At 47.3% G+C, this 23,000-nt stretch overlaps 1 protein-coding gene across 1 annotated transcript in view; it reads right to left on the bottom strand.

The window, feature by feature from the left end:
* The window catches only part of LOC119443023 (tensin-1-like), a 283,272-nt gene that overhangs the window by 55,221 nt on the left and 205,051 nt on the right, over positions 1 to 23,000 (bottom strand). Inside the window, 2 exon segments of the mRNA XM_037708140.2 lie at positions 1,609 to 1,650; positions 17,782 to 17,820. Coding sequence (XP_037564068.1) covers positions 1,609 to 1,650; positions 17,782 to 17,820 — 81 coding nt within the window.

The raw sequence follows: 23,000 nt of genomic DNA, 5'->3' as shown, positions 1-23,000 counted from the left end.
CGCCGACTACCGGTTGCATACAGACCAATACGAGCGGCGTCTTTTGAACCCTGGGAACATTCCATGAGAACGAACGATACGCAAACCCGGCAACTCCATAGCTAAACACCACATCGGGTCGAAGGCAGTCAAAGAAGACAGCAAAACTGGAAGAAATCCCAGTTTCGTCAGCATTCTCCTAATCTCCGTGTTAGGGAATATAACAAGTCGCCTATTTCTATCAGGCCTAGCATATGGACACACGAAGGAGGAGGAAAGACAGAGACAGAAGGCGGGGAGGTTAACCAGAATAACGTCCGGTTGGCTACCCTACACCGGAGGAATAGGAAAGGGGAACACAACTTTGACAGGGAGAGAGAGGAGGGAAGGAAAGAAGGAAATTAGCGGTGGGGAGTTCGCTGACGCGTGTGGTATTGCACTATTAGTCAAAGACGTTCACACAAGCCCGTCGTCCTCAAGAAGCACAAAAGTGCCTTCACCGCTTTGTGGGCACACGAAGACACACTAAAGAGAAGTGCAGCTATCGCACTGTTGTGCTTTCATAAAATTGTGAGGCATACAGCGCCAAGCGTATCGCAAAAACAAATTACTTAATCATGAAATAATCGACATAAAACTAAATTCAAGAGCAGTTACAAACATAACATGGCCACAAGCGGTCAAAACATTTAATGGTACGAAAATAATAGCTAAACACTCATAATTCATCTTTAAGTTTTATATCATCTCGCGTTTAAGATTTGACGGCTATACCATCTGCTTCTCGTCCTCCTTGGTTTCCAGGAAATAATAATGGCGCAAGGCCACATAAAAATGCAATCGGCTGCGCTGCTCTTTTTATATTATTGTTTTTTTTTAAACAGGCGCTTTGCTGTGACAATGTCACACTTGGCGAAGCCCAGCTACCATTTTTTTTTTTTTTTTTTTTAGTAAAGTACGAGGAGCTAGAAGAAGAGGAACAGAGGGGCCCGATTTGCGTTATCATTTTCGATGTGACTGTGGCTTACGAGGAGCTCGTATTTTGGTGTTGTGACTCCTTAAGTGGCGTGGTATCGGTATTTGCGCCGCTGATAAGGTCGAACAAGAATTGGTGGGCATGGACTGTTATTTTTTCAGCCAATTAAAGAACCTTCCTTATACTCCTCTCTCATCTCTTCTGCCCATTTTCAATTCTTTCCTCAATACAAAGTAACCAACGAAAAATATTTGGTTAAGCTTCTTGTCTTTACTTATCTATCTGCACACGTCGCCTCGAAACCAATAAAAAGCAAAGGTTAGCCGTTCTCGAGTGACGCAGTCATGCGGAACTTACTCTGGTTATCTTCCCCGAATTTCTGTTCCATTACCTCTCCCATCGTTAGCTGCTGCTGCTGTCAATATTATAATAATTTTCAACGTTTCTTTTGTTTAGACCTTAAACATATTCTTCTAAACCCTTAACGTATTAGCATATGACTGAATTCACAACGGAAAAACTATCTGCATTTGAAAGAAACGGTTACCCTCGCAGAATACGCGTCGAAAGCTTCGCGTGCTAGGCTTATCTATCCATTCGTAAACGCCCACACGAAACGCTCGCGTCGAGCGCAGTCCGTGACCAAGACTCACCGATCTCCTGGAATGTCGGAGTTCTCTGCTTTCAGTGCGACTCTGAAACGACAAAGTGAATGTCACGTTAAGTTCGGTGTTCACCTCGACCATATGGTAGCGGCACAATTTCACAAAACGTATGAACCTGCTTAAATGTCTCCTTTTCTGGAAGAGAGACGTATGATAGGGATCGGGAGGGACGGATTGACACCAGCCTCTTTCATCTTGTACGGAACAACTGCGCGAATAGCGAGAGAGACGGGAAAAAAAGGGAAAAAAACACTCCTGCATTAGTCCTCTATGGAAAAAGTAAAGGTTTCTCGAGGACCTACCTGTACAGGCAATGTTCACTTTATTATCTATGTGAGTCATGTGCCATTGTGAGCCACATCATTGTGAGCCACACCATACCATGAGCCATACCAATGTGAGCCAAGAGATAGCAAGACAAGGAATATATAGAGAAATTTATTTTCTTTATTTCGTTGTACACAGCTTAAGAAAAGAGATTAAACTTTGAATTTATGCTGTTAACATAAATAAAATTTTAAGCTTGCTTTCCGATTCATGAAAAAGTGCAAAAAAAAAAAAACCTTTAAATGGGTTACTTTTATACCTATTTTCTTGGATTAAGACCTCTTTGGTATATGTTTAGGTGGCAGTCGTGCTCTAGCTATGCCGTCCAATTATGGATGGTCATGATTATTTTGACCAAAAGTGACCTATTTTTTATTTTATGGCTTATTTTAAACGTAACTCAATCGAAAACCCTTATAAAACTTTTCCAAGCAATTTGCTTGATGTTTTAAGCTTCAAAATCTCATTTTACATGCTCACTATGCAATATATATGCACTTGTCATTGCCTAAAATGGTACACTTAGAAACGAGAGAGAGAGAGAAAAAAAAAGGGGGGGGGGCGCAGTAAGCATGCAATTCCTAAAACGTGGTCTTTGAGCGCCGACATAGCACTGCCATCTACGTAGTAGAAAACAAGACCGCAATAAACGCGCCCCTGCAGCGTTGACGAAATGGCCGCCATCTATGTTGTAGAATACGAAAACTGAATCAAGACGGCTGAAAAAGTTGTGACATCTATGTAGTAAAACGAAAAACAGCGAAATAACCGTAGATTTCAAATACTGGCAATGCAGCCGTCTATATGGTAGAAGAAAAAGTATGTGGACGTACTAAGTTCGTCCAAATCGCTTTGATAACAGGATTATTGCGGTTGATGAGCTGAGCTCATCCCAAGCAAATTTAACCAGGATCGCATTGTTTTGGACGAGCTGAGCTCATCCAAAACACTTGAAGGGTTAATCAAGCGTCACATGAAAACCATGACAGAATGTAGGTCGATCTCTCGTAACGACACGCACTTCTTTTAATTTTTACTATAAGCGATAGCGAGATAGCAACCGCTGGACAGAATTAATATGTTTATTTATTAATTGTGTTCTTCCTCGCCGACAAAGAAAATAGAACAGAACCCACGAAGCAGTCCATTTAGACGAGTGACGCTTTAAGCGTATGCAAGAAACTGAAATGTTGATGATATTGTTATAAAATTCATTTTATGTGTGTGTGTGTGTGAACTGAGGCCACAGTTATATACTTCTAATTAATAAGGCTAATCAATAAATCAAATAAATGTGTTCATCGTTAATGCGAAAATGTGAGCAGAAGGCACGATGGACGGATACGGAGCTTTTAAGTAGCCAATCATCCCATTCTGTCAATTTTAATAACAACGATTGTGTCATCACACTAAATTTGGAGACTCAACAAAAGAAAAAAAAATTGCGAAAAGGCACCACTTAACAGGTTTGAGCCCACAGTGTTGCATTATTATGCCAGGTCATAAGAACACAGTGTGCAAATTTCGTCTTTTACGTTCGTTTCACAGTTGATGGTGCCCTCTGAGCGCCTGGAGAGACAGCAACTTTATTTTCTACACTCTATAGGCTCAGGTTTCCTTAACGCTGAACCAGCATGTAGGTATCTTCAAGGCGCGACGTGCAGGAAAATAAAATAATGGTAAGGACTGATATTCAGCTGCGAAGCCGACACTACAGCCACTTATCTGTCATTTACATGGCGTCAAGAACTGCGAGGAGGCACAGGGACGCCGCGATTTGCTTACAATGCACGCGTGCTCAGAATTCTGCGAGCCCGGGCCCCCGAAGTCCCCATAGGAATAAGTTGTTCCGTAGTCGTTGGCTTGTGCACGCTGTACACAACCGTATTGCGAACGCAAGGCACGCGCGAAGCCTGCATGCGTCAAGCTTGTGTGCCGGAGATCTCCGATTGCTCCGCTTATACGGATGGCCACGAGAACGCCTCGCCGTATAGCTGGAGATTTCACCAGCCGCCGCGTGATGGGCACAACGACCTCCCTTACTGCATATCTTCTGCTGTCCTCTTACGAAAGCTAATTCCTCGCAATCGGAGGGTTTTATGGCGCGGACATGGCGGCTATAGGTGCGCGTACAGCAAGGTATCGTGGGTTTCTTTTTTTTTTCTACGTTCTTTTTCTCCAAACACCAAGAACATCTCCGTCAGGGCGCCTGGACCAGCGAAGCTCCTTATTTTCCTACCGATTTTTACTTTGTTTTGACTCAAGTTGCCAAGTTCCACTCGAGACTAAGGTCGCTGTCACCGCACTTAAGTCGACCCGACATCTCACTTAGGTGGCGCTTTATCGGTGCACTTGAGGATCAATAGACTCGCTCGCCCGCCCGTACTGCATGCAGGTCGGCTCCTTGACAATTCGCCTAATCAATGGTCGCGGATCGAGGTCTATTGCCTTTTATTTCTGTAATCACGCAATCTTTGTATGAAGGGGCTATTACACGCGCGCGCGTCCTTCAGTAAAGCGCGACGCTGTGGCGGTTGACATCACGAGTCAAATAACGAAATAAAGAAAAAGAAAAACAAGAGCGCGCAACTGTTCTGCCCGACGGTGAGCTTCTACTGCTAAATTTCGCCTAGTTTGCGTGTACCTTCACGCCGTATAGTATACGCGAGTCCGGCGGCACTATACCGTGTAGTTTCGCTATGATTTTTTTCCACTCAACGTAAACGGCAAAGAACCCGCTGTCACTGTACACGGTCTTTTGAGTCAGGATAAGTATGGCGCAATAGAAAAAAAAAAGGATACTTTGAAATAGAACTTCAGGTTGCAAAACGGCAGACGCTGTTTAGAAACCAGCATAGCTAGCTAAAAGAGGCAGGAATAATGATGGAAGACACACGAACGCAGGCAGCTGATGCTCATGTTGTTATTAGTTGCTGAAAAAGTCGTGTCAAGAGTTGTGTATATATATGCGCTCATTTCTAGTACGAACGAAAGCTCACGGACTGATATTGATGTCATTCATGATGCGTGTACTTACAGTTCACGTAGAAATAAATCATGCGGTGCGAGAGTATTAGCAGCAACAGCTTACCAGAAGCAGGCCTGCACAAAAATTATATCAGAAAAGCGTAGTACCTACACGGCTGACGCGAAATGTTGAAATAATAATAATAATAATAATAATAATAATAATAATAATAATAATAATAATAATAATAATAATAATAATAATAATAATAATAATAATAATAAACGCACGTATCTTATTTTCAGTATATAACCTATAAAGACGTTCGTTTGGAACCCACACGCTTTTCTACGCTACAGAGCGAGGAATGCAATCTTCAGAATTAACGCTTGAAAAGGCCAATTAAGTGTAGGAAAATGAACCAAGAAAAATTCTATACCAGGCCAAGTTGTCGAGTGATTGAGGAAGGATGTGCACAAACTTTATTATTACGACAAACCCGCATGGAACACGGTAGCGGCTTCGGAGATATAATTACAGGGCCAGGCTCGGGCAAGAGAGCTGCCGCCGTTGTGCGACCATCGCGCCAGCAGCACGGTGCGGCGGCGGCGAGCGGCCGTTGTTCCCACCGGCTGGAGTCTAATGTGGCCGGGAACGTGGGAGGGGGGGCCCCCGCGTTTCCTGTGGCGGCGGGGGCCTTTCTTTATGCAAGCCATGCAGAGCGGCGTGCCTGCGAGCATGAGCGATCTGCTCGTGTCCCCCTCCCCTTGCATCCCGCCGCATCTTCCTCTCGTCCATCCTAATTGAGCGCGTTCCGTCGACCCCGTTTGGCCGCCACTCTGCGACGCTCGGATCCCTGACCCTGTCACCCAGCGCGGTTGAAAGACGCGAGCGGGGCAGCCAGACCCGAGGTCCTCCTCCTCGCGCGCATATGACGCGCCGTACGCACGCCACCGTTCTTGATGAAGCGAGAATGTGGGGCCTTAAACGAGCTTTGTTAGATATAATATAGAGCACACGATCGGGCGGCTGTTCGATCGGGCGGCGTTTGGCAGATGGCGACTGGCGCCGGATATCGACAACTTAATCATTGCGTACACCCTTGAACTTGAAAAGAAGGGGCTCTTCTCTCGAGGAACAGCGCCGGTTTGTGCCCTTCACTGGCATGACGGTGTGTACCAATGACTTCGGCTTTCGAGCTCCGGCTTCAAGACCGTTTGGACGGCTCTTTCAAAGTGTCTCGGCGGCCTCGTGCGGAGGAAGCGAAAACGCCCTTCAGCCGATGACCGTGCGCAGCATGTTTCCTGGTGTGCGACGCTGTCGCTGCGTTCGCCCACGAAGTAAAAAATCGTAGCGAATATGAACTGATAGCATCACTCAATAATAAAACCGGAAAGATTAAGCAGCGTGACTCGTGGAACGCTAAATGACCTGACAAATACGCTGCAGCCTGCGGGACGCACCTTTTTCGCGATTGAAGTGATGCACTGTCAGCACGAATGATGAATCGATGCTACGATGCAAGACGGACAGAAAATAATCTTTGAAGAAACGTCAACCGCACCGGTTAAGTAAGAGGCGCAAGGCTCCTGGTATGATGATGATAATTTCTATTGGCATCCCCTCCCAGACGGGGCGACGACAAAGAGTCACCTTGTCTGATCTGAGCTAATCAGGAATCACAGCATACATGGCAACCGATTCACAATATTTAGCGCCACGGTGAAAGCAGTGTTTGGACACAATATTTGCAGACAAGCTCAATCTTATAAGAAAAAAAAATCATTCACATGTTCGAGGAACTTTTGGTCGTACCTTTATCAACGTGACTTGGAAATTCGCAACACTCGTGCATGCCTAGCCACAGCAGGCATGCTCGGATTGAAAGGTCGAGTGCGAGGGTCCCCTTCGGTGGTCAGACACGCCGTTCGTTTGCTAGGGAGGCTTGCCGACTGAAATCGTGACACCACGCGCGTGTTCGCTTTCTTTTTCAGCTGTTAGCGTCCTTCGGCGGCAGTCATGAAGGACACTAATCGTCGGGGTCCCTGATGCCACGTCCCGCACGACCGCTCGTACGCCGTCGCCGTAGACCCGTGGAACATTTACAAAGACGACCACATAAGTGCACCCTTCCATTGCAGGGAGACAGCAGGCATTCGACCGTTCCAGGCTAACAAGAAGCAAAGAAGTCCTTTGTACTCTCATGCCTGTAGTTTCCATTCGAGTAAAGAATAATGCTTGTGAAAACTGAATACATCTCGTATATGATACTAAGATATAATGTAACTGTTTCTTACGCTACTATGGCTCATTGCAGAGTACGGGCATAAGTTGGTTACGTGCAATTTCGGTACTCGAACCGCAATTTATACTGTCAAGCCCGGCGTGAAGAAAGCGGTGACGTCAAAATCACCGCGGCCTACTCGGAAGCATCCCCATTAGATTCTATGGCAGTCGGGCAAGGTAGCATGACGTCACTGATCGAACTGGACAGGCCTTGTGCTATCTAGAAGACGTTGGTTTAGCACGCAATTCTTTTTTTTTTTTTTAGCTATTCGGCAGCAGCCAGCAGCCATGGTCATGAAAGTCCAGGAGGGTTCGCAAAGAACGCTTCGCTTTAAAATATCTGTGACCGAAATTGTTTCCACTAGAGAGTCGTCTGCTTTGTACGCATTGAGGCAAACCGCAAACACTGTAACCAGTCACGTTGTCATGACTGGTTGACAAGGACACTTGCCTTTCATCTTAAATTATGGGGTTTTACGTGCCAAAACCACGATCTGGTTATGAGGCACGCCGTAGTGGGGGACTCCGGAAATTTGGACCACCTGGGGTTCTTTAACGTGCACCTCAATCTAAGTACACGGGTGTTTTCGCATTTCGCCCCCATCGAAATGCAGCCGCCGTGGCCGGGATTCGATCCCGCGACCTCGTTCTCAGCAGCCCAACACCATAGCCACTGAGCAACCACGGCGGGTGCCTTTCATCTTAAGCGTGTGCTCTGATGCTAACTCTTCTATTTTTATCATTTGCATGCGTTTTTTGTTGGCTCAATAAAAAGAGAGACAGACTCAGGAGCCCCGCTAAGCGGTAAAGCTCCATAAAAGCGCATAAAAACGGAGAGGTGCACAGCTCAAATTTGCCCGGCTAATGATACAGCCAAAGGACAGCGTTGCATAATAGTACGGCATGCGACGCAGTGCACATGACGAACGGGTCCATGTGAACCCTCAGCAGGTGGCGACCGAGCGCCTCCAGCCGCGTAACGAGGGAGTCTCGGTAACAGGCACCGTCGCGAAATGGGTCATCACACTGAGAATGCTCGGTCATCATCCAGTTACCGCATGACGTGCGATCAATCGTGCCACCCGCTTCATCTATTTAGGGGCCCCCCCATGCACATGCAGTTATACATCCTAAATATATCTTCCTCCGCGTCAGTCTACTATATAGAGGCAAATCCGCCGTCAGGCCGAATGGCGCTCGCTTCCGCTAGTGAGGAAAGAGCAACCGCGGGGGGTACAGGACATGCAGCTCCGGAGACTTTCGGGCTCCAGAATATATCTAGCCGTCCAAATCTCTAACGTCAACATGGCATGCAAATTAGGTATGAATAGCCCACAAAAAACAGGGACGACAGAAGATAGACGTACGCTTGTACACCCGTGAGCAAAAGTATACGGACCAGGGATTGCGCGAAAAGGCCGATTTTTTCAACTGCCTGCGAATTAAACTTGAAATGCAGTCCAAACTTGGCATTGCAAACTTTCCAGTGTACTTGTCAATTTCAGTTTATGCGTGTTAATTGCGAAGCAATTCAGTTTTTTCGACGACCCTATATGGTCCGTATACTGTTGCTCACGGGTGTACATACGCCAGTAGTCAACATTTTGCAGAGAAAACGCCTAATTTCCTCACCACGTTTACAAGCGGCCCGCAATTACTATGCGCTGCGTGTAGTTAAGTTCACAAACGTTTCAAAGCGGTCTTGAATTTCAGAGCATAATTATGCGTCCAGCTTGCTACTAAGACCTTTCTTTTTTTTTTTTTTAGTGCCAATGTGAGCGTACGACAGCGAGTCTACAACTTAATTATCGGCAAGGAACTGGTTGATGCTGAACGGAGAGGACATGCGAGAACATAGGAGCAGCTCATCTAGCAAGAGAGAGAGAAAGCAAGGAAGGCAGGCAAGGCAGGGAAGTCAACCAGACGAGAGTCCGGTTTGCTACCCTACACTTTTCATCTAGCAAATCATTAACGCTCATTGGTTTCATTTTCATTTAGCAAATCGTGCGCGCCCATTGGTGGAGGCTCGTGTGCATCCGCCTTTGAGGGGCAAATGCCGCTGCCTTCTAAAGTTGTACCCGACTATAGACAAAATGTACCACGCTCGAGACTGGCCATAGCTCAAATAAAACGAGGAGTCTTGAACATTTTGTCAATCCTCGGAGATACTTCGCAGTGCGAGACATTCACCTTAAAAAAAAAAAAAAAAATGAAGCCCCTACAAGATGCACAGAAAGAGGGAGGGGTGAATGTCATCCAACCGAGAGTATATAGCACAAAGCAAACCAATAGCGGTTTTCCCTCGTATGAAGCTTCCTCCACTGTGGCTTTCCGCAGAACTCATTATCCAAGATGTACGGAAACAATAGAGATATATCTTGGTGCGACATGTTAACGAAACTGAATTACAATTTCAGTGTTTCTTGCTTGCTTTTTTGTTCAGCTCGTAATTATCGTAACCGGTTCACTGTGATAGACTTGTGGATTGTGGTTCCACAGTTGCTTCTTTGATTTATTTATTGCTCAGAAAAAGTTACAATCGCAACCGTAACCACATTTCTCCAGCTACAATGTCCACGACATCAGCAAGAAATGGCCAGAATGCTTTCACGCAAAGTCCTTCAAACGCTTTCCCTTTTCCGGCACGGCAAACGTATATCCGGGCGCCCCTGGCATCACCCGCAACGTCCCATAGAACACCATAGAATGAGATGCGCGAACTATTTCGCGCATCTCGCTCCTTCCGTCGACACGGCTCTCCACGGCTGAAGAAAGATGGCCGGTCTTCTCACCATGTTCACGCTCGAGACGAGAGCGCGCGTAAACAGAATGCCGAGGCGAGGCCGCGCCCTCGTTATACACGGCTTTTGTTTTTCTTTCGCCGCGTCACAAATCACAGGAAGGATCGAGAAACGTGCTTTCGTAACCTCGAGAAGAACCCGGCAAGAGCAAGAGGCCTGACGGGATACTCGGATACATGTTGCCGCGCCACCACTGGCCTCGCAACATGGGCGCGTTTATTTTTCGCATTCTACACTATGGAAGCCTGGGACGCAATAGGTGCCGAATGAGCGACGTTCCTGTAAAGAACATGGAAGTGCTGACCGCAACAACGACGTGCCACTCGACCATTCCAAAGTTAAAAGGCTCTCTAGAAATTGAAGCGAAGGGGGGCTACTTAGCATGCGGGCATTGAACTTCGATTGTTTCGGGAAGGATCAAGCCCAGATTGGAAACGCGACGCATATCGCGCACTTTTCTGCGTGACACAGGTTTCCTGAATGCTCGCTGGTGCGCCTACACACATGTGCATGAGCTGGTCGGGAGAAGCACTTGCTAGCTTCGATTTCCAGGTAAAACGCGTCAAAAGAAACAACTGCCACCAAAAGCAGCGACGCGTGCTGAACCTCTGACGGAAGAACTGCATAGTAAATAAAAACTAAATACATATAAAAAAAAACGAACAGGTCCAAAGCAATGTTGGAATCTAAATGACGCGAAGTCTGTTTGAGTTGGCGAGAGAGAGAGAAAGCACTTTGGTAGCAACGGGCAGCAGCTTTGCTAGCAGCGTATATCCGAGAGCACAGCAGTTGAATCTCATCGCAGCGCAATGTTCAAGACGGAACAGAACGGGGCACAGTTCGGTCATGACCGCAGAAGCAAGATAAGCGGTGATCGGAAGCTTCCAAGCCGGGCAGGTGTTACCGAAACGAGACGCAACAGTGAGCAATGGAGCCCGGTAATGGCAGCATGCGAACACGGTGCAGCACTCGGGCTGCCCGCGCTACGGCACGGTAAACACCGAGAGCTGCGCGCCCACGCTGCTGGGACGGGTTGGCGCCGTAATCTGCACTTCAAGAGCGAGGCCACACTGTTTGGAGCCAGCGGGCGCGGTCGCGCCAAGCGGACGGCGCGATGGGAACCACATGGCGCCTCTCGAGCGCCGCCTCGTGACGCACCAGCGGGCGTGAGAGCAGCCAACACAACCCCGGCTTCGGCACAAGCCTGTTGGAATGACGCCGGCCAGCGAGGGATGCATCGAAGCAACAGAGAAACGTTCAAGTGGCACGGGATGGGTGTTTGTGTTGTGACTGGATGGATCCTTACTCGCGCCTTCGGGGCGTCTATAAGCAACCCGCGAATCCTCGCGTGGCTGTCGCTCAAGGATGTATACTGAAGACGCGAGAAGCAAGGCAGGGGCGTAGCAAATGAATCAGAGAAGACCAGCCACCAGGAACATGTCTCGGATCGCGAAGACGCATGCAGTTTCAACTCCTATTGAAGAACATCTAAAACCAAAATGACGCCACCAAACCACCGTAATCTCTACAATTCAGTCAGTGTGCAAAATCAATTCGTGCTTTGTGTAGGCGTCCGCAACCAAATCACCTGTTCTTCGACGAAGGCAATCGGATCGCGAACAATTGATACTTCAGTCATAACAACGTTGGAATAATCAACAAAATGTTGTCGTGCATGAATTCGTGCACGTACAAAATATAGAGAAGCGAACACATTCTAACTGGTCGTCTTCGGACGGGCAACGCGGAACCTTAGGAAGCAGCAACGATTCTTGTAACTTAATATGCACATCCACACAAGTTCGCTTCCGTTTACAGGCGCACTGCTAATGGAGTTTCGAGACGGTGAAGGAGCCGCACTGATTCTTGTCTGATAGCGCGGAGCAAGCATAAGCTGAATGCTTGTCGCGGTAGTTCATAAATCAAGCGTAGTAAAGCGTGAGCCTGCCGCGAGTTCGATCAGCCTCCTCCTTCGATGCACCTCGCTCGAAAACAGGAAACGGTCGCACCTACGAAGGTGTAGCGCCCGACGTGCTCGATTGTATCACGGAAGCTCTGAATTCGAAGATGATATATCAATCCGAGTGCGAACAAGAAACCCTCCGGAAAAAAACACAAGGTGCACTGACTTGTTTAACAACATTTATCTCTCTCTCTCTCTCTCTCTCTCTCTCTGCGTCTCTATTCTCTTGAAGTCTTCCCATTGACGTGATTTCTGACAAGATTATCATTTGTGCAATCGTTGACTGAGAAGTGCAGTGTGCCACGTGGCGTTAGTGGGTACTAAAAACAAATAATGAAAAGGGCGTTGACTGACAAAATTGAGGGTAGAAGGTGTCTTCCGGTACAACGTCGCGCTATACCAACCGCGGCGGCTCAGTATAGCATAGCGTCTTGCTAGGTAGCTGGTTCGATCCTCGGCCGTGGCGGTCAGATTTCGATGAGGGCGAAATGCAAAAGCACCTGTGTACCGTGCATTGGGTGCACATTAAAGAACCCCAGTTGGTCAAAATTATTCCGGAGTGCCCCATAATCATATACCCTGGTTCTGGCACGCAAAACCCTAGAATTAAAAAAAAAAAACACTGCTCTGCAGGTTCGTGACGTTAAAGTTTAAACCCTACAATTTAACAACTTTGCCCAGCGGCAACACAACGAAAGAGCGAGTGACGGCAAAAAAAAAAAAAAAAAAAAAAAAAGCAAGAAAAGCTGTCATGTTGTCTACGAGCATTGAACGATTCTCTGCAAATGCAAATAACAGGTACAACATGGACTTGACGCAGCATGATGACGCACGCTGCAGTTTCCAATAACCTGCCACAAATTGATGCAGAAGTGTGACGTTTCAACACGAAGTCATTATTTCCTGTGCTTTGTACGCGGTTTATATTTTCGCTGTTTACTGCTCACCTAGATGATTTCCATTCAATCGCTTCACAATCAGCTGAAATGCAGATATTCGTCAGAAGTTATTCGGCTGCTCATTTATAAATATCGCAAGACCGAGCAGCTGTTTTGGGCACGTATAGAAAAAGGGGGAGCGTAATTCTGCAATATAGAATGGGATTGGCTGGAAGATGCTTTCGTTGAGACGATGCAAATTGAGACAAGTTCTTTTTTTTTTCAAATTTGTAACAGAAAAACTGATGTGATAAGGAAAAGTACTTCATAAAACTACATTAAGTCTCAAAGTGATACAAACCATAATATAAATATAGGACAACCTAGCTTGTTCACAAGTTGACGAGTTGTTTATATTTTAGTTATACATTTATTGCCAAGAATATTTCCGTTCAGGAAAGATTTGATGCGCGATTGCGCTTCTTCTTTCTGGGGGTTTCACGCGCCAAAACCAGTTCTGATTATGAGGCACGCCGTAATGGAGGGTTCCGGATTAATTTTGACCACCTGGGGTTCTTTAACGTGCACTAACAACGCCAGCAGACGGGCGTTTTTGCTGTTCGCCTCCATCGAAATGCGGCCGCCGCGGCCGGGATTCGATCCCTGTAAAAATAAGAACGTGTTTAACAAAATAAAATCCAATAACATCCCTGTTATAAAGCCCTTGGACAATTCGGAGTAATTTTTAACAATAGAAACTTTATTGTAATAGAAAAGATATTAAGGAGGGGTGGTCGGAGCCTCTCAGTCCAGGGCCCCACTGGCCGCTGCCGCCTGCCTGACCTGGCTAATTAAAGACTTTTGTCTTGCCAGGTCAGAGCGGGCGAGCTGTGCCTCCCACTGCTCCATTGTGTCACTGGTATTTGGTCTATGAGGGTGCTTAGCGCACTCCCAAGTTACGTGAATTAGGGTAGGTATGCCACCGCACCAAGGACAGTTGGCCCTATAACGAGTGGGATACATGGCATTTAGCAATTTTAAATGGGGGAATACCCCAGTCTGTATTTTACGCCAATCGGCGGCCTCTTCCCCGCTAAGTTGTGGGTGAGGCGGCGGGTATTTTCTGCGGACTCCGCGCTGATGAGCAAGCATATCTTTGGCATTTAAATTGGTAGGATTTTGTGAGGGATAGTGCGAGTGGTTGGGGTTAGAAGAGGATCGACGCCGTCGCTCGGTTAGTAAACCCTCGAGCTAACGCGTTAGCCTTTTCGTTCCCCTGTACCCCCGCGTGGCCCGCGCACCAGAGTAGGCGATGACGGTGGTTGAAGGATTTGGGGATTATCGCAAGGCTAGCCGCAGTCACGTGCCCCTTAAGAAACATGCGACACGTCTCCTGCGAGTCCGTAACAATGACCGAGTCCCTTTGCGAACGCTCCGCATGAGCAAGTGCGATCGCCACTGCTAATATTTCGGCCGAGGTGGGGGAATACCCCACCTCGGCCGAAACAAAGAAACTTAACAAAGAAAATGAAATGTTCCTAAAATTCCGCACCTTACTTCAATGGCAAAAAGCGCAGCAAGGAAGGACGGAGGAATAGACAGGAAGGTTAGACAGTTCTCAGACCGGCTGGCTACCCTGTGCTGGGGAAAGGGAGCAAGGGGAATAAAAGGTAATAGAAAAGAGATTTAAAAAAAAAGAAAGCGCAGCAAATTTCAAAACTAACCTGCGGGCCTTGAAGTTTGGCCGTCAGTGGAGGAAGATAATTTATTGCGCCGTTGTTACAAAGTGTTCAGAAATACTCTACAAAATTGTCGCAGCCAGCGTACTCGGAGGTTCCTTCTACCCGTCTCAATTGAGAACTCCTCCGCTCTGACTAACTGGCGCATAATTACACACAATTTAGCATTCGCTGTTCGCGACCGTGATGCGAGTTTTGACTATATCCTCAGTTGCATGGAATCTATTGGGAATAAATACATGTATACACATGGCAAATCGTTCTCCAAATGCGTTTCACAATTCATACGACTGAGCTGCTGCCACACAGGAACTAATGCTCGACCTTACAAGCGGAATATGTTTTTCGTTCGCCAACTGTTCGTTAATACAGCAAGGTGTGGGCGCGGCGCCTCGAGAACGAAAACTCACGCCTCGCGTGCGCTCACACCACGTGGTCTCTGAGCAGTGCGCCGCGTCCCAGCTAACGGATCACGGATTTCGCGGCGCCGATGGGGCACGGCTTCTGGGTGCAGCGGGCCAGTGAAGCCACGAGCTGTGGAAAACACACACACACACACTCGAGCGCGTGCGCCTAAACAACGCGGCGAAGAAGAGGGTGGTGGGCAACCACGAGAAGAATGTTCCGAGCTTGACCTTTAATACCCTCGTGTCCTTTCAGGTTTGCTCAGCCTTGTTGTATAATGCCTGAACCCCCCCCCCCCCCGTTCCTCCCCTCCCTGCTTGAAATGCCCCCCCCCCCCCCCCCCTTCCATCCCCTTCAAGTCCATCCTCCCTGAAGTACCCTCCCTCAGCCTACAGACCCTCTCTCCTTCCACCGACCCTATGGATCCTACGCCGGGCTGTTCCCCAGCTTTTCTTTCTTTAATTTTCTTCTTTCCGCGAGCCCGCATCGTATTGGTTCGTTCTTTTTGCTTCATTTCTCCACGTCAGTCGGGCGCGTAGAGCAGTTCGCCACCGCCGGTGGCGCTGGCGGTTATTTTTCACTTGGGTCATTTTTTTTCGCGCTCCGCGCGTCCCAGGATGTATCGGGGCGGGATGAGATAGAGAAAGCGTGCCAGGGAAGCCGACCGGACTCCGGAATTTCGTCCCGCGCTTCTTGCTTTTCTCTTTACGGTTTCTTAAAAGCGCGCGGCAAACCAGGGCTTTCCGAGCCCCGTCGCAGAAGCGTGGTCGACGGGCTGCGGTCTTATCTCCCGTACATCTGGGATCCTCTTTCCCACCCAGTCTCCATGCTTCCCTGGGCGTTCTTCGTTTCTTCTTGAGTTACGAACGAAAGACACTTTGTAGCAGCGCTCGCCGCCGATGCCGCAAGGACACGATATGAACACCCTAGACCGCCGTTTTATTATTACCAAGCGACGGGTCCCCTCCGCAGCGTGCAGCACCACAGACTGGCTTCGGAAACGCGTGTTGTCCACTGGTATCTGATTTCCACACAGCCCCATTGCTCTCCGTCTTCTGGGTGGACAGTTGTTTCCTTGCAGTTCAGTTCACTTTTTTTCTGCGTCGCGTTCCATGTGTCACCCGCGCCCGTCCGCAGCAGCTCTAGCCACTGAAGGCAACTGTGCGCGCTTGCGCTGGTGGGTTCAACGCATTTTATACAACTGCCGAGGTTTGTAACCCGTAAACATCCTGCGGAAGAACGGAACACTGACGCAGGAGACGCAGACTGCATGGCCGAACAGTTCTGCCCGCCTCTGAGCTTGCACTTCACAGCGCCTATTTTGTGTGGACTGTTCACATTTTATGGGTCTGTGCAGATATGCTCCTCTGTGAGTATTCCTGTCGTGTTACTGCTGTTATGTATGTACGGTCCTCGCAGTAATAATATACGACGAACAACAACAGGAAAGAGGCGTGCCTTCTTGTAGTACAGATATCTGTTTTGTTTTCTGTCTTTTGTGGAGCAGATTTCGACGCCTAACGCGTAACGTAACGCTCATCGTGCAACTTCAGAAATCGGGTGGTTCGTGTTCCTAAGAACGCTGCCCGAAGCACACAGCTTTTGTGGGATACGTATGTAGTTTAGACGCAGCCACAAAAGCAGCAGCAAAACTTGGAACAGGAGAAACTGACAAGCAACACATTGTATTTAGATCTTAACATAATTACTGAGCCGAAAACACACAGCACGAAAGCCAAGGGAGCCGAACCGCTCATTAATTATGTCAATTATGCACCAACTAGGCCCTCGGCAGGTTATTTTATGTCTTTAGATCGAGATGACGATCTGAATGACCTTTTCAGCGAGTTTACTGCTGCCGATTTCGCCTGCTTCAGGAATGTCGAACGCCTTTGCAACGAAGTGTTTGGAGCCTCTGGAATGATTCGTTATACAGGTCACTTCGTTGTAAAGGTCGCGAACTCCACAGTTCACAATAAAACCGGGACAGAATTATTCCTTCGTTATACAGATAATTTCGTTGCAGAGGCACTCTATACTGAATAAACTTGCTCGAAAAACGTACGCCGCTGGTATGCGGCGTCTTGCACTGCCACAAGAAGGCGGCGGTGCAGAACGTACGTACAGTCGCGATGAAAAGTTTGGGGACCAAAGGTGCCGCGATTTTTAATTTTTCTTTCACAGCCTGGGCATTCCGGCGTACATCAAGAGCGCACGCGTACGCGCGCGTGTTTGACCGATACAATGTAATAAACCAATTCCACGCCGCGGAGCTGCGCTTGAATATATTTAAAATTTTTGCTGGTGCCGTGGTCCCCAAACGTTTGATAGCGACTGTACATCACAATTTCCTGCATGGACTTTTTCAAAATCTTATGCCACCCCATATTTTCACATCTTTAAAACTTCCTTCACACAAAAAAAAAAAAAAAAAAAAAAATCGTACAACACGACGCAGGCATTCGTAAAATCGTAGAACGAACCCATATTTGTAAACTTTACGACAAAATTGCGAGAGTTGGCAGGTATGCACAGGGACGACCGTTTATTCTCTTTAGTTCTCTTCGCGCTTCATTTTCCAAACTTGTAACATGTCGTATTATCTCATATTAATGTTTACTTTTCTAACTATTGCGTGAAAACGGATAGCCTTATCATTGTAGGATGAGTCAAACTCTTTCTTTCACTTTCGGTTTAATTTTTTTAACAAAACAGGTAATTGAAAGCACGTAGGACTTTCTTTTCCTAGGTTCAAGGGCAGTTCTACAGAGAAGTAGCAGAGCTCGCCACTTACCAACTCATAACTCTGTTTGGGGTCACAGGAGGATATCACCTGCAAATAAAGAAAAGAAAATCAACATTTAGAAATAATCACACGTAGTGCGGGGCATTCATAAGATCACTTATGCGCCTATGCGCATGCGCAGCTGCCCTGGCGCAGGTGCACGTAACTCTTCGGTTCATGGCATAGCGAAGCGGATTGCGCCAACGACAGCAACGTACAAATTAAATGGCACGCGCTGACCAGAGTCAACAGTAAATCCACGGTGTTTGAAATGTGACATGAACGTAATATTTTAAGCTAATACTCGAATACGTTAGAATTAGATTTATTTATTTACAAATTATTTATTTAAATGCAACTGTACGTAATGCGTTAAAATATCTTAAGAAACCAATATCTGAACACATTACATTCAAAGCTACGAATATGTCTTCTCCGCTGGCTTACTCAACATCAGACAGCCATACCGTCATTTTCTTGCAAGTGATGTAACTAAGTCAAGAACATGAATCGAACGCATCCGCGTTCACACACACACACACACACACACACACACACACACACACACACACACACACACACACACACACACACACACACACACACACACACACACACACACACACACACACACACACACACACACACACACACACACACACGCGCGCGCACACACACACAAATGATACTCGTGGATCCCGGCGTCTAGACTGCGGTCTGGCACTCAAAGACACAAGCACATCACTCAGATGTACAACAGACATCCACCACCGCATCTTGCTCGCTATCATGGCGCACTCTGTCATAATCCCGTTATGCCAGACAGGACCGGCACGCATTTTGCCGGGGTTCTCCTCCTGTACCGTCGTTTTCTTTCTTTCTTTCTTTCTTTCGAGCTCGCGATCGCGTAGCTTTCCGCCTCCTGTGCAACTCACAAGACGTCACACTCTCGCCCATTGTCGGCTCCCTTGTTGTTTTTGTCAGCGCTATAAAGATTTCGCAAGATTGTCGGCCAACGAACTGGAGGCGGCCAAGTTGATGGAGAAACGGTTCCGGGTGGGGAGAAAGTTTCAGACGGCATCATTGCTGTCTATACAGGAAAGACGAGGAGGGGACAACGATAAATGTAAGGCAATGAATTGTACGGCGTCGTTTAACTACGTCGTGAAGAGAAAACTCTCGCTCTCGCTTTCCGCGGCGTATTTCTTCGTGGGCTCATGGCGTTGGTGCCGTTTGGTGACCGTTTTGACAACTATACGTGTCTGTCCTTCATGTTTACTTTAACGAAATGCCCGTATCTCAGAACACCTATAGCAGAAACCTTAGCCTATAGAAAGTGTAAGAGTAGTGTAATGAAGAGCTCGAGCATCGTTCCTGCCGCTTGTCCGCTGAAGAGGACGAGATGACGGACGTCTCGGCCCGGCAGCTCGTGCTTGCGTTTTGCGGGGTCTGCTCGGCTGCTCTGCGCTCGACCCGACGTGACTTTGTCAACGGCTAACGCTAACCTTTAATAAAGCCCGTAGCAATAGGATGAAATATTAATATGCAGAGGACAAAAGTGGCGTTCAATAGCCTGGCAAGAAAACAAGAAGCCATGATCGGCAGTCAGCCTCTAGAATATGCGCAAGAGTATGCGTCTGTTAGTTACTTACAGGGGACCCTCATAGCGGGAAAGAAATTTGCAGAAGTATAAAAATGGGTTGGAGCGCACACTGCAGACATTACCAAGTCACGAGCGGCAGCTTACCGCTATCTTTGATTGAAAAGAAAAGTTCACCTTCCTCTAATTAATGTTGCTCTCTCTCAATCTCTTCATGAAAAGAAAAGTGTTCATGCATTTTAGCGGTACTAAAATATAAGGCAGAAACTTGGAGATTAACAAAGAAGTTTGAGAAGACGTTACGGACCGTGCAACTATAGTGATGGAATGAAAAACATTAGGCGTAACGTTAACAGATGCGAAGACAGCGGTGTGGGTAAAACGGGGCTAGCCAATATTCGAGTTGACATTATGAGGGGAAAATGAGGCTGGACAAGTTATATAACGCGTAGGGCAGATAAGCGGTGGCCTAGTAGAGTTACAGAATGGGTGCCAAGGGAAGGTAAGCACAGTCGAGGACGGCAGAGAATCGGGTGGTGCGATTAAATTAGGAAATTTGCAGCCCCAACTTGGAATCAGCTAACGCAAGACTTGGGTTAATTCGGTATTGCTAAAAGAGGCCTTCGTCTCGCAGTGGGTAAAATAGACTGTTGATGATGATGATGATCTTACAACACTGCCAGGAACTGCACGGAGCTCGATAGTAACATTGCGTTGCTCCGCTAAACAAAAGTGTACTAATGCTGACCATCGCCCCGCTCTTCTCAAAGAAAGCGAACAGATTAATGTGCCCTGAATGAGGCATGAATTAACACTTGTGCCACATTATTCACTTCCTTCACGTCTATACTGACTTGCTCGCGTCGCAAATGTTCTTTTATTTCTCCCAAATTTTTTCTTGCGAGATGTTCCAAGCTACGCATGGTATGATGGCTTTTCGTACGTGTTGCAAGAGCTTCGCGCGCATCATTGCTCGCTATCCAACGAGACTACGTGCTGCGTGTGGCACTGGCTTACGCTTCATGCAGGTACTCGCATGTATGGCATGCAAATTTATGTTCTGCTCACATTTTTGTGTTCGTTGCAGCGTGGAATCCTTTGCAATGATTTTGCAATAACCGACTCTAAAGCAATGTATTTCCCTATGTGTTCCTCCTGTAACAGGCAACAATAGCCGGGAGACCAGCTTCGCTAAAGGAGCTGCCGACATGACCAATCTTCAACATGTGCGCCTAATGGTATCCTCCTCCCCCTTTCTCAAGAAAGAAAAGAGAAGCGAGTTACTCCAATGAAGTTTCCTCAACCAGAGTACAGACTGTCTATTGAACGACAACAAGGATGTAAGGGGCCGTTAAATAAACGTAGCAAAACACAAGTCGGGGACAAGGTGCGATCAAGACACAGAAGGTCTGAGACGCGCACATGGCCCCTCTTCACGCACAACAAAAGGCACGCTTCCTCAATGCGCACAAGGATATGCATCCTACGCACGTATACGATTCGATAACTACCTGGGTTGAAAAGGCTATACATCAACCGACAGAAGGTCGCTGCCACGGACACCTGTTTCGTTGCCAGCAAAAGCAACGTACCACGCTGTGTCACACGAATACGAATCTCAGCCGTATATACAGCTAAGCGCCCGCGCGAGCCGAATGCACCAGTGTATACCCTGCAACACACTGGCGCAACCGTTCGTACACGCACAACCCGTACAACGCCGTTCCTGATTCATAGCAACCCGGAAAATAGAAGAGTCATTTATCACGTGCCGCTGACAGGTAGCCCTTGCGAAAGTACCAGCAAAAATGAAGCTGTCACGGGTGACCGTTCTGCGCCGAATGAGGGTCGCGTGAGAACAGGTTCGGATCCCTTGGCAGTGCGCGGATCGTTTTTGTCTTGTTCGTCCCAACGCCAGCTGCAGGTTCTGATTGTGCTGTCGTGAACGGGCTCGAATGAAACACCAAATACTCCGTAAATCAAACACGAAATGCACTCAACCCACAGAGTCATAAGAAGGAGGCGAGAAACAAAACAAAACACCGTCTGTGACAACTCTTCGCCATAGTCTTCTTGGTTTGAACTTCTATCGATTTTCCATAAGCCCACACAAGGCGCAACCTCTTTAACAGTCATCAGTATTCGTTTCAAATCATTGCCGCACCTTTAGGTATGAAAACTATACGGAGAAATTTATTCACGCATGAGTACACGTTCCACGGAGGCAACGCTGCTCTAGAGAAATCGATGTTCAAAGGTCGCCCAACATAGGCGCATGCGCATGCTATCAGTATCATATAATTACTGGTGTTAAGACCCCAGTGTCGGTTAGCAAACCATATTTTCCTTCTAGTTAACCTCCCTTTCTTTCCCCTTTCTTATTTCTCTCTCTCCAATCTTATTGATTTTATAAGAGAAGCTTATTTTAGCACTCCATATAACAACGCAATGCAAGAAGTAGAGAATGTTTAATAATGTTATGGTGCTCTTAGTTCGCTTTAGAAGGGTCTGCGATATCCGCGGTGAGCTTGGCTGTCGCTTCATTCCGATCACTGGTTTCCTTTATGCCTTTAATATTTCAATACACTATAGCCCAATCGAGAGAAGAAAAAAGAAGCATAGCTGCATTGTAGCCAAGCATCGCGCTTTCATTCTCACAGCAATAAAGAAACAGTGCAGACAGCGCTAATTCAATCGCATGGAAATCTACACCCCCGTGTATACGACCAACGTCCTTGACCCGGGTGCACATACAGCGCGAGGACGCATCTGCTCTGACGGAAACCCCGCCGAAAGAAGACCTTGCACGCGAATCTCTAGAGGACGCGGCACGCATTCTAAACGACGCACAAGCAGGCGATCGACATCGAGTGCCAACAGTGAGAAGCAAATGCACGCGCGACTCGCACTTTCGAACGTTAAAGTGAGCGAGCACAGAGAACGCGTTTTCGCACGGGCGCCGCCTAATGATAGCGCCTAATGGCGGCTAATGGCAACTAATGGAGAACTTCAGCCGCCGCGGTAGGGGCTGGAACTGAAATCTCCCAAGCCGAAAATAATCGAGAAACACGAACGAGAATTAACGGGACAACGAACGATAGGGAAGGCCACGAATTGAGGCCAGATAATTCCAAAAAGCATATGATGCTTAAAGACGAGTAAATCACTTAAATTGTTTTATAGCATCGAGGATTCTGGGAGCCAAGTGGCAAATCTGTAGAGCTTGTTGTTTAATAACTGCACACCGATGGGAAGCCAGGCTACACAAAGGCTGGCTACCCTAATACACAGCTGAGAACTACGCACACAAATGCCATAAACACACGAATAAGCCTGCAAAAATTAATTTTAAACAAGAGAGAAACAGACTAAACCAGTAAAAGCGACTCATGTGTACCCGCGTTAAGTAAGAGTGCATGTACACTGTGCGATAAAAGCGCTACAATACGCACAACACACGAATGTCATTTTTTCAAGCATAGTCCAGGCAAATGAACAAGCTGTTGGTCATACAGTAGGCAATCTATGAGCAAGTGCTACACAGAGGCGTCTTGGGTGTCACGGCAGGTGCAGTTGGAGTTCTGTAGAGCTGTGCGCAATAAAACATACCAGTGGGACGACGAGGCAC

The sequence above is a fragment of the Dermacentor silvarum genome, chromosome 2 (genome assembly GCF_013339745.2).
Source record: "Dermacentor silvarum isolate Dsil-2018 chromosome 2, BIME_Dsil_1.4, whole genome shotgun sequence".
NCBI classification, from domain to species: Eukaryota; Metazoa; Arthropoda; class Arachnida; order Ixodida; family Ixodidae; genus Dermacentor; species Dermacentor silvarum.
This window is presented reverse-complemented; position numbering and strand designations above follow the sequence as displayed.